Source organism: Zonotrichia leucophrys, chromosome 1 (assembly GCF_028769735.1).
Source record: "Zonotrichia leucophrys gambelii isolate GWCS_2022_RI chromosome 1, RI_Zleu_2.0, whole genome shotgun sequence".
NCBI classification, from domain to species: domain Eukaryota; kingdom Metazoa; phylum Chordata; class Aves; order Passeriformes; family Passerellidae; genus Zonotrichia; species Zonotrichia leucophrys.
In genome coordinates this window covers 27,093,866-27,114,111 of record NC_088169.1, presented here as the reverse complement: position 1 = coordinate 27,114,111, position 20,246 = coordinate 27,093,866, and the positions used below count along the sequence as shown (strand labels likewise).

At 42.8% G+C, this 20,246-nt stretch overlaps 1 protein-coding gene across 2 annotated transcripts in view; it reads right to left on the bottom strand.

The window, feature by feature from the left end:
• The window catches only part of TMEM255B (transmembrane protein 255B), a 68,229-nt gene that overhangs the window by 4,937 nt on the left and 43,046 nt on the right, over positions 1-20,246 (bottom strand). For both annotated transcript variants that reach the window (XM_064711997.1, XM_064712082.1), the window contains 3 exons: positions 11,243-11,323; positions 7,327-7,412; positions 4,521-4,680 (listed from right to left, as the gene is read on the bottom strand). In XM_064711997.1, coding sequence (XP_064568067.1) covers positions 4,521-4,680; positions 7,327-7,412; positions 11,243-11,323 — 327 coding nt within the window. The remainder of the gene's footprint in view (positions 1-4,520; positions 4,681-7,326; positions 7,413-11,242; positions 11,324-20,246) is intronic.

Sequence of the window (20,246 nt, the reverse complement as noted above, 5' to 3'; positions counted from 1 at the left end):
GAGAGTGCCCTTCCTTCCTCAGAGGAGGGATAAAATCAGATCCCTCTGACATAAATGAGTCAAGAAACTTGACCCACAGATGTGAAATACAGATGCCTGTTCTGCATCTGTCACCAACTTTCTGGTGTGGGTCTCTTTGGGTGCTGCTGTGTGACCCCTTTGGCTTCTTCTCTCAAGGACCTCTCTCACATTCCATCCACCCACGGAGCAATGCTCTCTAATTGCTAAGGATGAACATCTCAACAGTCCTAGAAGACAAATCTGGGGACTCATCCACGCCACATATACTAATTCAAAGCGCCTTATTATCATGCTATCTGGTCTCAGCCCAGGGCCAGCAACAATTCATGGTTACTGAAGCTGGCTGGATGCTTTTATCAAGTATTCCAGTAATGACTCTGTGTTAAATTACTCACCCAAAATACACGGGTGGGTTGAGACATTCTAAACTGCACCAACACCCAAGTCAAAGAGATAAGGAGCTATGAACTAGCCAGGAGTGCTCACTCAGCTCACTCAGCTCACTGGCCTCACACAGACCTGCCAGAGCATTTATGTCTGACCTCAAGCTTCTTTCCACATCAGAAAGATGAAAACTACTGCACCTGTAGTTTCATGAGTGCTAAGCCATGAACCCATGGCAAGTAGCTCAGTCATTAGGGGTTCATTTTGCTTTCCTTTTTAGAGCAGGGTGAAGGAAGCAATGCTATTTAATCTGTTCAGATTCCTTTAAGGACTGCAAGAAGGAGATTAATTAAAACAAATTTTAAAAAGCATCCCCTTCCCACCCCCCATCCTCCCCTCAGGATTATCAGTAGTTCAGACTAATGCAGCCCTAAACTCAGGGCAGGCAGATTCCTTGGCAAGGTGTGTCAGAAAAACATCAAGAAGTCATCAAATGAACACGGGACGGGGAAGTGAGTTTCTAGATTAACTCCTCATCAGCAAGTGAAATGTTCCATGTAATTCTTTACCTGCAACTTCTGTAAGAAATAATCACTGTGTGTTATCATTTTGGGTACCTTGACTACATCTATTGATACAGTATCTTGATCTGCTTTTTTGTTAGAGGTGACTTTAAGGTAACTGCCTCCATGTCTTATATCCAAGCATGCTGTAGATCTTAAAAGGAGATCAGGGGAGTGCCCAGGGTCTGCAGGGAATTTGTCACAAGAAAGAAAAGCCAAAATAACCAAAACAACACCTATTTTCTGTCCAGGAAATATGATGGGTTTAAAGGAAAGGGCACTGTTTTGCAAACTCTCCCCTTTGTAACACGGTTTGGCTGCCAGCATTCCCCAGAGATAAATATGATGGTTTTTGTTTGACTAGTCTGCCTGGCCTTGTGTTTTCTGGAAGTCAATCCCAAAGCAATGCTGTGAGGCATTTCAGGGGGCCTTGGAGTTCTCCCTGCAAAATGACAAGTGAGCATGTATGTGAGAAGGTGACATCTTAAAGCAAAGTAAATAGTTCTCTCACATGCTTTAAAGGGATTTGTTTTGCTCTTTTTATTTCAGTCCCATGCCCCTTTCTTTTCCTCTTCTACTTGATGTTTTCTTGACCCCTGTCTTCCCCCAAGAGTTACTCCTTTTGTAAGGAAAGGGAACAGCAGATTAGCACACTATTTCTGGTACTAACTCAAAGGAACCCTGAGAAAGCACAGGCAGGAGCAAGGAGCAATCATTGCATTTTGGATTGCTGCTTTAGTAAGGCTTTCACAAGCATAGCTGAGGTAACTGACACAAACTCATCTTTCCCTTAAACTACAACATCCTTTTCCTGCTCACACTCAGTGGAGACATTGAACAGCTTATTCAGATGAGGTTTTTAGCCTGAGCCCTGACAGGCTCACTCCAGCTAAGCCTGGGGTCAAGCTGCTCATCCACTGCTGCTGGGATTTCTCTCCATGGTTTTATGCCACCCAGTCAGGGGACCCAGACCATGACCCAGGCTCTGCCTCCCAGCAAGGGAATGTGCCAGATCATGGACACTGCAGTTCTCCCAGGAACATCTCCTTGGCTTGATGTTCCTCACCAGCAGTGCAGTGATGGCCCTGCAAAGCACAGAGCTGTATTAGAGCATCAGCCCAAATCTCATGTAAAGACACGTTAGGTGGACTCAGGCTGGCTCTCTGCATGCTTCCCACAGCTGCACTCACACCCATCTGTGAGGCAGGAGAAACATTTGGGGGCACTAAGCTGCAGTGCTCTCCCAAAAACTTACTGTAGATGATACCTGCCTTTACTCCACATGCAAGCTGCTCTTCCTTCCCCTCATTTCCTACTGTGGTTGTTTCTGTTCCCCTTCTGCTCCTCTCACAGGGAGGGGATGAATTAAGATGGGAAAATTGCTTTCTACTCCCTTTGGGCAGCTGCAAGTCTTCAGTGGCTGGCTGCAATCTGTTATCAATTCCTTGCAGGAGTCCCCTGCATAAAGGAGAGCTCAGCTGCACATTTCTTACACGAGACAGCTCAGGGCTCTTGTTAAGCTTAAGCTGGACAGAGGAATATTTCCAGGAAATGTTGCAACCCTTAACAAAGGTGAATTTCAAAAAATTCACATGGCCCTGCTCTACTTTAAACATGGATTTAAGCACCCAACACACAGTGTAGACAGCCTGGGCATGCTTCCTAAGGAATGCTGGGGGGTCAGAGATGTCAGGCCTGATTGGATCTTTGGCTCTGACTGGGTGCCAGTTCTGAGCAGTCCCTTCCTGCCACTCTGCTCCCCCTCCTGTCCTGATGTACAGCTCATCTCCCTTGCCTGTTCTATCTCTCAGCTATCTCTCATGCCTTCTCTTGCCTGCTCTAGCTCTCTCTTTTTTTTCATTTTACCCATCTTTCTATTCAGTTTTCTCCTCTGCAACAGTGACCAGACACATCATGGATCTAAGATGGCCCATGCTGCTATCAAACCTCCCTTTGTTTCCTGCATTTCACCTCCATCTCCATGCCTCTGCCCATTTAGTTCTACTACTCTCCTGAAAGCCTAGTAAATCATGAGCCCCTTGCTTGGTCTGTAGGCATTGCTGTAGCAAACAGGGCCACTGACAGTGATAATCCCAGGAACACCAACTCCACCCTCTAACGTGCCAGTAACACAGGCAAATGAGGGACTTTATTGGAGAATTCCTGTCATGCACAGTCTCTTCTGAATGCTGTGATGCACAGCATCGTGGCGTGGCACAAGGAGTAGTTAGAAGGCAGCATTCCTTAGTGAAACAAAAGAGGATGTTGAAATGTCCCGAGCAGATTGTTTGAATAAAAATTTAACTGGTACTTCAGAATTCACCCCATTCTTAGGGAAAAGAACTACACAAGGCTGAGCAGTCCCACGTAGGACTTGACTTTTACATGTTAGCCACAAATTAGCATCCTCAGACTCCGTGCTGGCCCACACATTCAGTGATGAATTAGAAGGGAAAAAACATATGCCACTAAGTGAATTGCCAGCATTTGTTCACACTGTTGTGGTATTTTTCTTCCATTCATGAATTTGACCGGGCTTGACCCACTTAGCTGTGAACAGCTGGCAACAGCTTTGCCTAAAGGTAAAATCCATGAGAGTGGCTGAATTGTTAAGGAACAAGGACTCAAAACATTCCTCCATTTGCTGAGACCCCAAGGCGCTCAGCTGAGCAGGAGGAGGTGAATTTTTGGGTGTGTAATGGCTAAAGCTCTGATCTGATAAGGCACAGGGTGAATGACGGGCTGTGAGTGAGATAAGAGCTGGATCCCGTGGAGATGGATTGTTCCCATTGTCTTGCTAACTTGTGGTCTCTAGCACAAACCACTGAGTTGTGGGTGTCCCCCTCTGCTGCTAGGATAGGCAGCTATGCTGTCTTAGAAGGTGTCAAGGATTCCCAAAGCATCCCATAATTCACATTCTTATGTCAAGCTCCCCGCCTAGCGGGAGGTACCTGAGCATTCCCACCTGAACCAGAGTGAATACAGACCCACAGATGCTGTGTTCTGGGGATTTTTCTCCACTACTCTTCAGGATTTCCTCCATCACCAGACAGATGTGATCAGCAACCACCACCTTGACCAAGACTGCACAGCAACCAAGCCTTGTCTCTTGTGGGTGGTGACATCCTCATGCTCCTGTCCTCTCTCTCTTTCTTTCTCCTTGTGTGTGTCCTTGGGTGATGTTGTTGCACTTTCATATTGCAATTCTTTAATCTTTTATTACTATAGTATATACTATATATATAAACACCAAAACGGTTCCATAGCTGTTTTCCTTTGCAACCAAATTGGTTTATAATAAACCCTACATTGTTTATTTTAAAGCAGTGATATTTAGTGTTGTTTCATTCTAATCTGCTCCAAAGGAGCTATTAACAAGAACCTGAGTTACACTCTTGGTACCTTCTGCGGTGGCTCACATTCCAGACTCCCACAACACCCTGGAAACATATTTAAAGCATCTCCTTTGTACATTTATACTTCCTTGGTCTTAATTTTATAATGCCAACATGCAGAAAGCCCTCACATAAGGCAAAATACTGTGAGCCTTACCATGTCTTTAAAAGCCCCAAGAATGGCTGCGGTGATAATCCCCAGGAACAAGCCGATGATGTTGAGGACTGTGGAGGACCACAACAGTCTGTACAGGTGGAGCACGTCCTGACAGCTGCTCACACCCAGAAACTCATAGTAGCTGGAGGACTGGTCTGAACTGAAAGAGAATGCAGAGACAATGTCACTGCAGTGGGAATGGTTTTGCACACAATACAGGATCCTTCCTGCTTGCTTTCCTCTTTGGCAAAGTACTACACCCTTGCTCCCATCAAAAACTGCTCAGAAGAACTGGAGAAAGCCCTGCTGAAAAACTGGCTCTGCTAAGGACAGCAATCCAACCCCAGTTTGGCCGATTGATGGTAGTTACCAGCATGGACCCTTCTTTATTTTTTGTTCAGTGTCTCTAAACAGAGACATAATCTTGGTATATGGAGGCTGCTTTTTCCATTTAGCTACCAGATAAAGCTTGCTTTGCTTTGCTTTTTTACCCAGCTCACCTAGAAATCTGCTGGCATCTCAAAAATTGGGTAAGGCAAGTTTCTAAAGCATTAATTCAGCCACAGGAAGGGAGATATTGCCAGCTAGCTACATTTGTTTATGGTGTTTGTGGTTTCAACACAGTACAGTATAAAGATGTCTTTACACTTGGGTTGTACTATCCAGAAATCTTTGTTCATATTTCTACACCACACTGGTTATTGTAAATCAGGCATGTGGTGAAGTTACACCTCATTGTCTTGCCAAAAGCCAGAAATATCCTACTGCAAAATTTGAAACCACAGGTTCCTGCAGTCCTTTCCAGTACCTACCTTAATTTGAGCCCACTAATGATCTTCTAGGGCAGCTATTTGAGTAGGAAAAATTTTTTTAAATGCCAAGCCTGTTTTTCCACTGTTAGGAAATTGCCAAATTGCCATGAGATTATGATGGAAACCAGAAGTGGGCAGTTTGTGTTCACTCCTCTGTTCCCCCATCCCCAGTGCATGTGTGGTTAGGGAAAGCTCTGCAGAGCAGTCCACAACATTTCTGGGAAGCACCAAGCCAGGCACAGTAACTTCTGGAAATATCCAATCAATGGCTTCAGGTCATGGTTCTGGCACTGAAGAACCACTACTGTTGAGCTCACCTGGGCCCTGCCATGAGCCCATCTTAACTAAATAAACCTACAGCTTCAGCTGCCATGAGGCTGGGGAAATTTGATTTACAATCCTGCCTTCATATCAGTCTATTCTAGGCTGACAACAAATCACTTTGTGGGCCTGTGCCTCTTCCTACTACTCTCTAGCCATCCTGTGAACTGGAATTGCCAAGTCTCCAGAGCAGCATGACTGCTTATTTACCCTGGATTTGTCCATGCCAGTGCCATAAGATCTTGCTGTCCACTGTAGAATGTTGACAATAGGAGAACACACACATTTAATATATCATTGGATAATGTCACAGCAATGAGCAGTCCCAAGTGTTTCAAACAAACTCAATGTCTTAGAAAAATGGCACTGAGGATCTCCATCTGAAAGGGAAATATGCCTGATCTCTCCTTGAGGTTACTTTAGGCAAGAGTTTCAGTCACTTTTTTGACAACTCCTAACACTTTCACCCCTTTAACAGTCCTGTTCTTTTCTGTGTTGAGTTGGGCCGGTTGGTTCAGTGTTAACATGCAGACATTAGCTGTGTACCATGGAAGGAAACATTCTCACATACTGCATTGCAAATATTATGTTCCATCATATGTCTCTTATAGAAAAGGTACCAAAGCTGTGCATTTTCTACCTTTCCCACTTGTTTTGTACACTTCCATCATGTCCAGATTTAACATTTCTTACATAAGCAAAAGACTCTACATAGGATTTTAATCATTTCATAGACCTTCATTCACTTTGTGTCTCCCATCTGCATAAATCACCTCCCTCTAGTCCCAAATGTTCTTTTACTTCTCTAGTTGAGATATCATCTGGCTAAAAGCTACCTTTTCATGCAGAAGCCTTGTGTAGAAGCTTGACTGTTCCCACGTTGTTTCCCTACACATAAAATGTTTATGTCTGGCATCACACTAGCCAAGTCCTACAGATGACTGGGGTTATTCAGGGCTGCTAGTATGTGAAGAGGAGGCAAAACCAAAATAAAATAGATGTAGGAAGGAAGAAAGATGAGAAATACACAGGGCGAAAGAAAGAAAAATTACTGTGGCTGAACTGTAGAGGGTTGCAGAGGTTGCATGAGAGTATATGGTAAAATTATATAGAAGATCAGGTAAGACAAAGGAGAATGGTTTTAAACAACAGGGATGATTTAGATATTAGGAAGTAATTCCTCACTGTGAGGGTGGTGAGACACTGGAACAGATGTCCCAGAGAACCTGTGGATGTCCCGTTAGTGGAAGCGTTCAAGGCCAGATTGGATGAGGCTCTGAGCAGTCTTGAAGATCCTTTCCAACCCAAATCATTCTGTGATTCTATGACAGTAAGATGTGCAAAGGCTGAGCCAAGCAGAAGATTCAGTAAATCTAATGGGAAAAATGCATTGCCAGACCAACAGTATATCTGAGCAGGGATGTAACTGAGTGATCAGTTTTGAAGATATGGCAAAATGCTTATGGACATATTCAAAGGAAAAGAAAATGAAATTATACCAACACAAATGAACAACTCCTGACGTACTTTGTGCTGGCATCAGGACTTCAGTTGCAGAGAAACTGGATTTCTCAGCATACAAGCTCCCTGTGTTACTTCTTCAGGCCCTGCCAGTTACAAGGACAACCAGCCAAGAACTTCTCAGAGGCCACAGAATGCACACAGGTACTTACTTCTCACAGTTGTACAGATCACAGCAATAGCATGTGTTACTCTTCACTTTCAGCTGGCACCTGCTGTTTAAGGTATGACATGTAACCTGCCAAAAACCAGAAACTTACTTTAATGCCCAATGTTTCACTGTTGTGTGAATCATCCTACTGTACTGACCACAAAAAAAACCCAGCTACTACAACATTGTCAGGTTGTATTACCTGTTGTGCAGAAGGATCCTGAGATTCCAGAATTCATGACTTGAAGCCAGAAGGGCACCCCTGAGCTCACAGGAGTCCTGAGTCTGAGGGCATTTGCACTGTGGAGCCCAGAGCTCCCAGGGCCAGCCTGCAGTCAGGACTGCCAGAGTTTTCAAGCACTTTGCTGCACAGCCTGGTGCTACTCTGCTGAGACCCAGAGGGAGCAGCCAGGAGCCTCAGAGCTCCACAGCTGTGACAAGCTGACTGTGGGTCTGGAGAGAGGCACTACAGCAAACACTGAAGTGGATAAGAGAACCAGTTGTTATAGCGGGGAAATGGCAAGGGAGCCAATTTATCTGAACAGCATCCAATAAAGGGGAGCTCTCCCCTTTCAGTGAAACCCTCCTGAAGAAGGAAGTAATTATGAATAACAGCAAGAATAACCTTCAAAGCCACAAACAGAATAATTCAGAAAATATCCAAGCACTCCAGCAAATAAGTACCATTTATTGCAGGCTCTCAAATTCAAAACTGAAAAGGTTTATTTATGTGAGGAAGAATTGCAGGGATAGACAGATGTTAGAAAAATAAAGGCAGGCACATGTAAGCCACTCTCCTTCCAGACACAAAATCATTTTAATGACTCCTTAAGTATGGTAAGCATTAATTATTTCTATTTGGCACTACAGACCAATTGAAATACTTTATATATAAGGTTTTGGGTTGGTTTTTTTTCCCCTGAGAGTTTTAGCTTATTGACTTTGAAATCCTGGAGAGCTGTCAGGTTTTAAAAGCTAGCAGTCAGAAAATACATTCTTTCTATAGCTTTTATTTGATAGGAAAAAAAAAATCTCTGCAACCACTGAGAATTATTTTGTTCACAAAATACAATTAAAATATATTATTGAATGGAAAACTCATAATGAAAAAGTAGAAGGAACATGCTTAGGAATACATGCCTGCTTTTGACAAGTTTATCAGACTCAGGCTAAGCTCTGGCTTAGTCCACAAGAGATGTTAAACTAGATGTTTCTCACTTCCTAAGTCCTGGATCTATGTATCCTTTTAGTATGAAAATTGTCACTGTTGATAAGTCTGTACTCCTCATGTGCTTGTTCCCAGCAAAAAGGAAAACCTTAAACACATACACACTCAGCAACAGAGCAAGTTCATCTCATAACTGCTCTCCAACTTGCTACACTTGTCCTTAGCAGGATTTGATTGGGCAGTGGAAGATGGGTGACAAAATTAATGTTAGGAGGAGATTAAAATGATTCCTTGGGATTGCTTTGCTGCCCAGGACAAGGCTGTACCTGTGGTTAGTGTCTCATACAAATCAGCTCTTCTAGCCCAAAATGGTAGGTAATAAAAGGACAGTCTCAGTCTAGGTTGCAATCTGGAAAAAGAGCTCACAGTTTGATACAGGCACATCCCACTTGTCACAAGGACACCTCACCCTGAGACAGGACCTTGTTTCACCACCATTGCTCTATTGTGTCTGAACTTACTGGAGTGTAACCTAAGGGCTTTGCTGGCCTGAAGTCACATTCAGCTGCAGCTGTCAGCCTGAGCTGCCGCTGACTGCACAAGAGGAGCACCTACTGACACTGACCACATCATCCTAATCAAGGCAGTGACTGAACCATCCCACATGGCTACTTCTCAAAGCAGGTTGAAAATACCTCAGCCATTTTATGGGATGCCCTACACTTCTGCATTCAGCAGATCTTCAGACTTTGGTTTTGACCTCCTCTATGCAGTGACAATGGCCCAGGATCTGCAGAGTTAAAACACCATTTTCCATTATACCTGCATGATTGGGATAGGAGGGCTTTATAAGATGGAATGGGCTGCTAAAAAGTGGTTTGTTCTCATGCATGGTTTGGGGACCACTTCTGACAGGAAATAAAAGTAGTTTTTCTCTCTCCAAGCATTAATAAAGCCAGTCTGCCTGTTTTAATGGAGAAGGCTAAAAGTACGAAACAGGGAGATCAGCATGACCTTAAACATGTTTTTGGCTGCTTCTACACTATGAGACACATATTATTGGCCAAGAAAGTTACTGTAGTTATCTATTTTTATCACTGCATTTTTAAAACATGCATAGAACAAGACACTCCTTTTTAGGAGAAGGGTGGATAAACCAAAATAAACAAATTGGTGTGTGGTGTGAGCAAGGGTGGTGAAAACAGGCCATTTGTGGGTGTTCTGCATGTCAAAAGTCCTATTATTTCATTTCAGTGACCAGACACACACCTTTTTCATGTCCTGGACATTTGTGATTTATTATCTCCTCAGCATCAATTGAAGATATGTTCTCCTGTCATGGTAATTGCCAGTAAATCAAATTCATTCTGCTTTGAGCAAGGAGAACTGAAATAGGCAGACCAAATGAGCTAGAGATCACTTACAGGTGAGAGATGTCAATCAAAAGGAAACTTGCAGTCAGTAAACAATCTGCTTTCCTAGTTAAGTGTTTGCCTGGCATGCAGAGCATGCCCCCTGCTCACTACCTGGCAACCTTTGGAAAAGCAAAAGCCAAGTATAAATGCTATGAATTCCTAACTCTGAATTAGGATACACAGCTCTAAATCAGTGAACAACCAGACAAGAATGTTATTAGAAACTACATACACTTCTAAAAGATATGGGGTTTGGTTTTTTTCCAGAATAGAGGAAGGAGTTCTGGGTGGCCCAAGTTTAGACATTCCCAGAACCAGCAGAGCTGTGGAAAACCATCTGGCCAGAAGCCTGAGGCTGGGGTCACCTGCAAGGAATTGTGGTCAGTGGGACACCGACCACATTCTCATTACAGGAATCAGAAGCATTTCTCAGGCCATGTCTGAGTGTGCATGCACTCTTTAGAAGAGGAAGGAGTAAATCTTCCAGGAAAGGGTGTTGTCACACTTAAGAAGTTTGTCTGGGTCGGTCTTTTACATGAGATTAGTGAAATATTTTTGCCATACATTTTCTGGAATCAACAGCAGGATGCCCTAGCATCCTCCAAGATTTAAGGAGCTGCTTAACCTGCTAGTACACTTCACTAAGCTTTCTAGAAATATTAGTGGCACCATTCCCCCTACACCTTTTCTTAGCCATGGCAGGAATGGTGATGAGGAACAACTGGCTTCTTGAAAGTTATACCACTGTTTAGCTGTTCTCCATTTCACTTTTCTATTCACTCCCACCAATTTACCACAATAATAAAACAGGAAAAGAAACTAACTCTGGACTTCTCAGGAAGCGAGCCATTTGGATAGGGGCACTTTCCTGACCATGCTAATGTCACTGAGATAATAAAAATGCTGCATTCAAACTACTGATGTTCTTGACCTGTGCTGGATGAATACAGAGATTTGAAGTCTTCTGGATGATAGAGATGGATTAATTTAGATATTTCCTATTCCACTTGGAGTCTACAAAAGCCTTCTTAGAGGAAGATGCCAATGTGACAAACACATTCCAGACAGTTATTCTACAGCATGGATGGACTAGGAATCATTCCAACCCCAAGAGTAAAGTACTGGATACAAACACTGATGATGACTCAAAACCTCACTGACTGTAGTGATTTTAAATCATCAGAAGCTTGGACAAGCAGAGAGCCACTTGTGGGAGAAAACCAGTGATATTTCTATCTACCCATGATCTACATGCACAAACATGGTCTCAAACATCTCCCTCGCTCCTCCCCAGCACAGCAGAAATGAACACATAATGAGGTGAGTTTGTTTACCTCAGTCTGGTAGGCATCATACAGGAATCCTATTCCACTTGAATAGAACTGGCATCTTTTGTTATACAGAGGTCTGGGTTCCTGTAAAGAGAAAAACAGTCAAAAGTGATTGGTTTGGAGGAAGTGGAAGGCACTATGTACATTTCCCCATGTGGATGTTTACAACTCTGTGGAGCTGAAGCAGTGCAGTCACTTGGGTAAAAGGCTTACCTCCCCTGTGTTGGCTTTCCTTCCTGAATGGCTGTCCTCAGGGTTACATTTTCCATCCTCACTCCACCTCTAAGCTACGTGAGTATCATCTATTTTTCTCTAAAAGACATCACCTCTGGCATTTAACCACTTGACGTCATTTAACCACACTCAACGTCAAATAGTACTGCTCTGACAATTGTCCAGTCATTCTTTTTTCTGGTGAAGTTTCTTACCTAAGAACCAAGATTTATTTTGCAGGTTGTTTTCAAGATATTGGACTTTCTTTTTAAAGAATTTCAACAATGTCCATGGTGAGAACAAAGTCAAGTAGATAATAGTCTGAGTATTCCACTTACAACACACACTTCAAACCCCAGAAGTAAAACAAAGAATAATTAAGAAATTAAGGCATAAAGAGAAAGCAATTTACATTGTTTGGTTTTGCCTTTTTTTCCATTTATACAGTTGCAAAAGATGCATTCACTGCTCATATTTATATTTTACTTGTAACAGTTCCCACAAACTGATATAAAGGAAGAACACAATGAAATATCCTTGGCCAGATGGAAAATGTGTGTTTCTGACCTTGGCAAATAGCCACTTTGAAGCCTGGAGGGTGCATTCCTCAATCAGTTTCAGGACTAGACTATATTTGTTTTGGGAGGATTTGACAGCTTGAGTCTTCTGTGATCCAATGTCTATCCCAAAGCAGTCTCGGAATTACTTGTTTGCAAAAAAAAAAAAAAAAAAAAAAAGACTTTTTCAACCTTCCATCACTTATCTAGTCCTGATCTGTGCCTTCAAAAGCACGAAGAGATGAAGAGCTGGGAGCATTTGTTGATCTGTTGGAAGGTAGGAGGGCTCTGAAGAGGGACCTGGAATGGTTGGATGGATGGACAGAGTCCAGTAAGATGAAGTTTAATAAATCCAAGTGCATTTTGGCCACAACAACCCCCTGCAGCGTTATAGGCTGAGGACAGTCTCTCTGGACAGTGCCCAGGCAGAAAGGGACCTGGGGGTGCTGGTTGACAGGTGACTGAACATGAGCCAGCAGTGAGCCCTGGTGGCCAAGGAAGCCAAGGGCTCCTGGCCTGGATCAGGAGCAGTGTGGCAGCAGGAGCAGGGAGGTCACCCTTCCTCTGTACTGGGCACTGGTGAGGCCACACCTTAAGTGCTGTGTCCAGTCCTGAGCCCTCCGTTTGGGAAGGATGTTGAGACACTTGAGTGCATCCAGAGGAGGCAACAAGGCTGGAGAGGGGCTGGGAACACAAACCCTGTGAGGAACCACTGAGGGAGCTGGGGGTGTTTAGCCTGGAGAAAAGGAGACTCAGAGGCGACCTTGTCATTCTCTACAACTGAAAGGTGGCTGTAGTCAGGTGGGGGTTGGTCTTTTTCTCCAGGCAGCAGATGACAGAATGAGAGGACACAGCCTTAAGCTCCGAAGGAAATACAGGGTGAGCATTACGAAAAAGTTTTTTTATGGAAAGAGTGATAAAGTACTGGAATTGTGTGCCCAAGGTGGTGGAATCATGATCCCTGGATGTGTTTAAAAGAAGACTGGATGTAGCACTCGGTGCTATGGTTTAGTTGAGGTGTTAAGGCATGGGTTGGACTTCATGATCTTGAAGGGCTCTTCCAACCTAGTGATTCTGTGATTCTGTGGAAGTACTCAAGCACTCATTGCTCCTCAGTAAGTCAGTCAGACCAGATCTGAGACAGATGATGCAAACCCATTATCTGCCATCCCCTCTTTCCATGCCAACTTACAAGCAAAGGACTATTTAAGCTGTTAACAGAAATCTTCACTGATTAACTTACACTGCATTTTAAAGCTTTAAAATCCATCCAGGAATAACCCAGATTTTGCATAAAGATCTGCACTACTTCAGCTCACAAGCAGAGTATTCTCTGTTGGATAATGAAGTGTGAACTGTATAAATCTGCTGATCCAAAATACATAACTAGTTAAAATGCAGAGCTATGCAGAAATGCAGAGAGATCAATGAATAAAGCTTCTCCATCAGCTTGTTTGCCTTTCTGATTACTCCAGCAAACTTAAGCAAGTTTGGACACCAACTCTCAAGGGTTAGAGAAAGGTTAGCTTCCTGCATCCAAAAATATTTATTTATACTACACAAGTGTAAGGAAAAAAAGCTTCAGTAACTCTTCTTCTCTAGAGGAAAAGCAAATACCACACGAACAGCATGCCGCGTCTTGAACTAGGTCAACATTCTTCCACAGTCCTGGGAAAGCATTATCCTTTAGCCATGACTTCCAGGGACAGCTCTGGTTGGGAGGTCTAAGAGGATTGCAGTTTCTTTGCCAGAACAAGGAGCTGACGAGGAGAGGAGCTCTGCTGGACTTCATAGTTACAAACAAGGAAAGATTGCTCAGGGATGTAAAGGTCAAGGGCAGCCTTGCCCCTAATGTTATGCTGGAGTTCAGAATCTAGAGAGGATGGCGTAGGATTCCAACTCTGGACTTGAAGAAAGGAGACCTCGGTTTATTCAGTGATATGTTTGGAAGACTCCTATGGGATACAGTCCTGGAAAGCAATGAGCCCCAGGAAAGTGGGTTGATATTCAAGGTTCATCTCCTCCAAATTGAGAAACAGTTCATCTCATCTAGCAGGAAATCAAGCAAAGGCAGCATGAGGCCTGTGTGAATAAACAAGGAGTTCCAGATGTAACTTGGGCATAAAAAGGAAGTCTACGAGAAGACCAGTAAAGGGGAAATCACCAGGGAAGAAAAGAGAAAAGTTATATGAGCCTGCACAGATGGGGTTAGGAAAGCCAAAGCTCTCTTGGAATTCAGTCCAGCAAGGGTTGCAAAGGGCAGGAAGAAGGGCTTCTATTGGGTGTATTCGCAGCAAAAGAGAAATCAGGAAAATGTGTGCACATTACTGAATAAGGCAGGCAGCATAGTACAAAGACATGGTAAAGATCAAAATATTCAGTGCCTTCTTTGCCTTGGTCTACAGTGGAGACCTGTGGGAAAATCTGGTACAGAAAGAATTGCCCTTGCAAAAGGGGGATCAGTTTAGAGAACATTTAAGCAGGCTGGAGATGCATCCTGTCTTCAAGGATTATAACAAAGACAATCAAGGGAGCTACACACTGATGGGAAGGGATGGAGCGAATAATCTTGGAAACAATTTCCAAACATCTCAAGGACATGAAGGCAATTTGGAGTAGTCAGCATGCATTTAGAAAGTGAGAGTCATGTCTGAACCACCTATTGAACTTCTACAAGGATGTGACTGGCTTGGTGGATGAGTGGAGCTTCTTGCTCACCTGCTTCTCGATCTTTATCTTCACTAATCCCTCCGTCAGTCTCTCATTCTCACAGACAAGCTAAATAAGGGCTAAATAACTGGAGAGTGAGCTGGACTGAAAGCTGGCAGAACTGCTGAGGTCATAGTGCTGGGAGCAGTGACCTGAAGTCCAGCTGGAGGTGACTTAGTAATTGTCTGCTCGAGGGGTTACTGCTAGGATAATATTGTGTAGCATCTCAGTTACTGAACTGGGTGATGGGTAGAGTGCAGCCTCTGCTAGCTGGCAGATGATACAAAACTGGGATGAGTGGCTGAAACACCGCAGGACAGTGTCATTATTCAGAGAGACCTGGGCTGGAGAAATGGCCCACAGGAACCTCAACAAGTTCAGTATAGGAAAATGTCAAATCCTGCACCTGGGGAGGAATAATCCCATGCACCAGAAAAGAGTGGGGCCTGAATGTCTGGAGAGCAGCTTTAGAGAGGGTCCTGGTGGGTAGCAAGTCAAACAAGAGCCAGCAATGTGTCCTTGTGGCAAGAAAAGCCAGCAGTATTCATGACTGCATTACAAAAAGCACCACCAGCAGGCCCAGGAAGGTGATCCTTCTTCTTAACACTGGTGAGACACATCTGGAATACTGGGTAAAGTGCTGGGCTCCCCAGTGTGAGAGACACCACAGACATGGTCTGTGAATTAACAGACTGGAATATCTGTCACAAGAGAAGCAGAACTGGGACTGTTCAACCTAGACAAGAGAAGGTTCCTGTGTACCTTATCACTATGGGTCTATACTTGATAGGGAAGTGAAGATGGAGCCACATTTCTCTCAGTAATGTCCAGAAAAATGACAAGATGCAGTGGGCACAAACTGAAATATGGGAAATTCCATTTAAACATAAGAAGAAACCTTTTTTTATTCTATGGGTGATTAAACACTGTAACAGGTTTCCCAGAGTGGTTGTGGAGTCTCCATCCTTGCAGATATTCAAATAGGACACAGTTCTGAGCCACCTGTGCTAGCTGACACTGCTCTAAGCACAGGTGGTTGGATTAGAAATCTCCAGGAGGTTCTGCCCAGTCTCAGCAACTCTGATTTTGTGAAGAGGGTCAGAGTCTATGTCAGCCTATGAGCAGACTAACAAGGTCTCTCAAAGTATCATAGGTTATGAGTTCAGCACCTGGAAACAGATGTTCCCTGGCCTTACCTTCGGGGCTTTCACATCTTATTACAGGTTGCTGATGAGTGACTCCACCACATCACATTATGAGGCTGAGTCTGATCCTGAATGCTAAGATACTCCCCTCAGAAACCTCTATCTGCTCTTAAAGGCAGTGAGAGAGCTGTCTAATCTGCCTCCATCAAGTACAGGAAGATCCTCACTTTTGGCCCTGATCTCTTGGCTTACACAGTTTTTCTACCTCTTACACTTTCTTCCTCTTAAAAAAGAAATTGGTCCTTTTATTGGTTTGGTCTTCAATGGTAAAGACAAGCACACTTTTCATCCAGGTGTTCTTGTGATTGGAAGCACCACTGTTCTCTGAGGAAAGAGGTGATTGATTAATCCATACCATCTATTATGGCTTGATACTGATGTGCAGCAAAAAGGTCAGAGCTGTGACTTGGAAGCAACCACAGTGAATACAGTTATTATGTTTGCATGCACAATCATGGCAAACAAGTACCTTCCTTCCTGCACCTAATTTTGGACAGCAAGCCTGCTGCACTGATACAGCCAGTCTTCTGCATTCAGTCCATTCTCTAAATGCATCTCTATGTGCAATGAAATAAATGAGTGATGATCAAGTGTACAAAAATAACAAAGATTAGATAACATTGGCCTTGTCCAGACACCTACAGAATTTAACACCTAAAGCACTCAGCTTTTAAGTAAAGGTACACCGGGGATGCCAAAATGTTGCATTGGTAAAAGCTTCCATTTTCATGTTACAGAGCTGCTGTGGTCTGTCTGTCTGCTAAGGTGTTTATATGAATAAGGCACCACATAGATATTAAAAAGTGCTTAAAAGTTATCCAACAGTATGTCACACCACATAAACACCCACTGGACTTTATAGGATTGTCTCTTACCAAAGGCAAATGAGACATTCTTAAAAGCTATAAAACTATTCCTAACAGATTGGTCTTAAAATACATCACATTGCTCACAACAGATTGTGTATGAATATAGTATATACCTACCAGTCCCTGATTCTTCCTGATTCTACTGCTTATAGCAATAGTGGTTGAGATAGAGTTACTGTTAAATACTATATATGTGTGTGTATGTATATATATACATTTCACCTATTAAGAGCAACTCTAAAGTGTATAACAACAATATTCTTTTTAACTAATTTAGTATCATTTGATACCAAGAACTTCCTCAACCACTATTACTGAGACAGAGCTATGCAATACCTCCCACTAATGTAAAATATTACTATATAACGCATAATGTATTCCCTTTCTCTGCTTCTTTGAGTAAGTCCCTTGAAATAGAAATTGGCAGGTGGGAAAGTTCTGTTGCTTAAAGCTCTGCTGATACACACACAGGACAAAATATGTAGGCTAGTAAGGAAGGACTAATTCTCTATAAAAATGTTGTTGTATTCTTGGGTTTGTTTATTTATTGGTGCAAAAGAAAAATGGACAGGTTTTATTCAATCCTTCTGAGCACTGAAAAAGATGATTTCTTAGCTAACTACATTTTAATGTGTTTGTGTATACCAAGCAGATACAGTCAGAATGCCATCGAGCTAAGTTTAGAAAATTTTCAGAAGTGTCAGAAAACCCCCCAAAACCCAGGATACTCAGTACTTCCCTTTAATTTCAGACAAATCAGAACTGCTCAGCCTTGAACCCTACAAAGCAAACTGTAGCTTTCCCTCTTCTTGAATTTTTTTATTTCAATACTTTTCTAGTATGTGTATTAAAACATGAGAGTGACAGACAGACAAGAGAGAAGGCTTTATGCCAAGGAAGAGAAGATATGGTCCAAATATAGAGGGTTTTGGTTTGGCTGATTGCTTTATTTTAAGAGCATACAACAGAAATCCCACATTGTCTTTGATGGTGGGAGCATTGCAGTACATTTTTTGTGTAAGAAAAGTATTTTTTAACAGTATCTTTGGTGGATTTGATAAAATGCCTGTGGGGAGGTTGAAGGGCTCTAGGCTGAGGTATGGAAAGAAGCTTTTTCTATGCCAGTTTTTGTTTCCTTGGAGAACAGATATATTTTGGATAACATGGGGAAAATTCCATCTCCCTTATGTCTAAGCTCACTTTCAGAAAATGCAGATATAGCTTAAACTGTATAGACTGAAATGTATGCCATACTTTACAAAACATGGCTAATTTATTGAAATAATTATACAGTGAGGGCTAATTTTTTCCAGTTACAGTATTTATTTAGTCTTAGCTTCCATAGCTGCATCAAGAGAGGTGTAGATTGATCAGTGCCAGGGAATGTTCCCAGGGCTGAAACTCAAGCATCAAGCCTATTAAATTGTTAGAACTGTGCTGGTGATGGCTTTGGCCTGGGCAAACTATCACTCTTTCAAAATATTTTCTGGGCATGGTTTGTAAATTAGTATGGGCCAAGAACCATTCCCAGTAAGTAATCTGGACATTGCCATTTACATTCCAAGAGACTTTGAGAGTGAGGACGTGGGTTTCACCATGCCAGTTGGCCTGGGGAGCAAGGAACCATCCTGGTCACATAAAAGAGATGAATATAGATAAAATCGAGGAGTCCAAAATCAGAATAATGTTTTCAGTGTCTCATTAGTGTCAAGTTCTAATTCTCTGGTTTTGGTTGTTTTCATCTACAGCAAAGCTAGCAATGAATAGGAGAGGGAAAGCTGCCAAGATTTTTCAAGTTTAATCCTAAAAACAAACTGAAACATCACCCTTCAGTGCCAGCTCAGCCTTGTGCCAACAGCTGGGTGTTCTGGAGATTATCATTCCCCTCAAGATCACACTCTCTGCTAACTTTCTCAAAACAGTCATGCAAATATGAGCAAACAGAAGTTATTAGTAATTAGCTTTGCTGCTTCTCTGGGGGGCTAGATGGAGCACAGTTATCTGTGTCTGCCCCACACTGGCTGACAGCACATGGCACATGGGAGCATACAAACCTGAGAGCTTTCAGACCAAAGATAAAGAAGCTCCTAAAAGAAGGGGCCAACATATTAGGAGCCTGGGAAAGCAGGCAGACTGGATCACTGTCTGGGGGCCCAAGCTAAAGTTGGTTGGATCCTACCCTGTACAAACAATGAGAGGAAATGCTACAGGTCTTTTGTAATTCCTGTCTCCCTCTGACCAAGGGCTATTTCTCCATCTTTTCCAACAGCATTCCCAATGAGAAGGGTTTCTCCTAAGGAAGACTGCTAGAAAATCCTAGGGATTCACAGGAGTGATTAATACAAAAATTGCTTTCAATCACAAACAAATGAAATATGTCAATTTAAAAAAAATTTATGAACAGTTTCCATATTGGTTCTGGCCACTTTAGTGTTAGGAACTTCAGAGTCTAAGGCCAATATCATCAACACTGCAGTGAGGGGCGTCAGCTTTGAAGTGCAAAACATTTTACAGCTCAGTTTGCTCCCCAGCCTTGTGACTCCCACATAGAGCAAGTGACCCTTCCCCTCTAGAATCGGAAACAAGGGTGGGTTTTTTTGAAAAGTGTTTTGGGCTTTTCTTCACTGGCAGATAAACCTACAATTCAGTTTTCAGTTTGTAATTTCTGAAGCAGAAATGGCTTTCATTTCAGAAAACAATTTATCTTGCAGTATTTCACTGTTACATGGAAAAAGAAGAAACAATACCCCCTGAAAACTCCAAGTCTGTATTTCTAGTTATTGAACCCACATCAACTGCCAGAAAACTAACTAATTAAAATAACCATTTTAAAACTGCTAGTTTCCTGAAGACCTGTATCTTCTCTTGTGTTGTTAAAGAATCTTTAACTACCTGGTAGCCCAACAGAATGCCTTACTCATAATTCATGAGATATAAAATTTTTGTATACATATAGTTACATACAGTTTGTTTTGTAAACCATTTGTTTACATACAGTTATTAACATAGTTTTCCTCACACGCATCATTAAAATTTATTTCTGTAACTAATACCATTAGTTTCAAACCTTTCTATTTCAGACAGCAGCTGGGCAGAGAGGAAGAGAGGGGTCACTGTTCAGTGCGTACCAGGAGCCTCTGGGCAGGACACATCATGTGCTCCCACAGGAAATGTTGCCTCCTTGGGCAGACCAGTGTCCTGGGCTGCCCAGCACCACCATGGGGCTCAGTGGGCTTCTCTTCCCCCCCTTCAATAGCTGGGACAGCTCTTATGGGAGTGCCAGGCATCAGCTCCTGCCCTCTGCCAGGATGTGCTCTTTCAGTCAGTGCCAGGGACTCTAAAGAGGCTGCCATTGCATCTCCACCTCTCTTATTCACAAAGAAATTCAACCCACATAATAAATTGGCTGTAAGCATTTGGCTGGCAGCTATCTGGAATGCTGCGGTTGCTATAA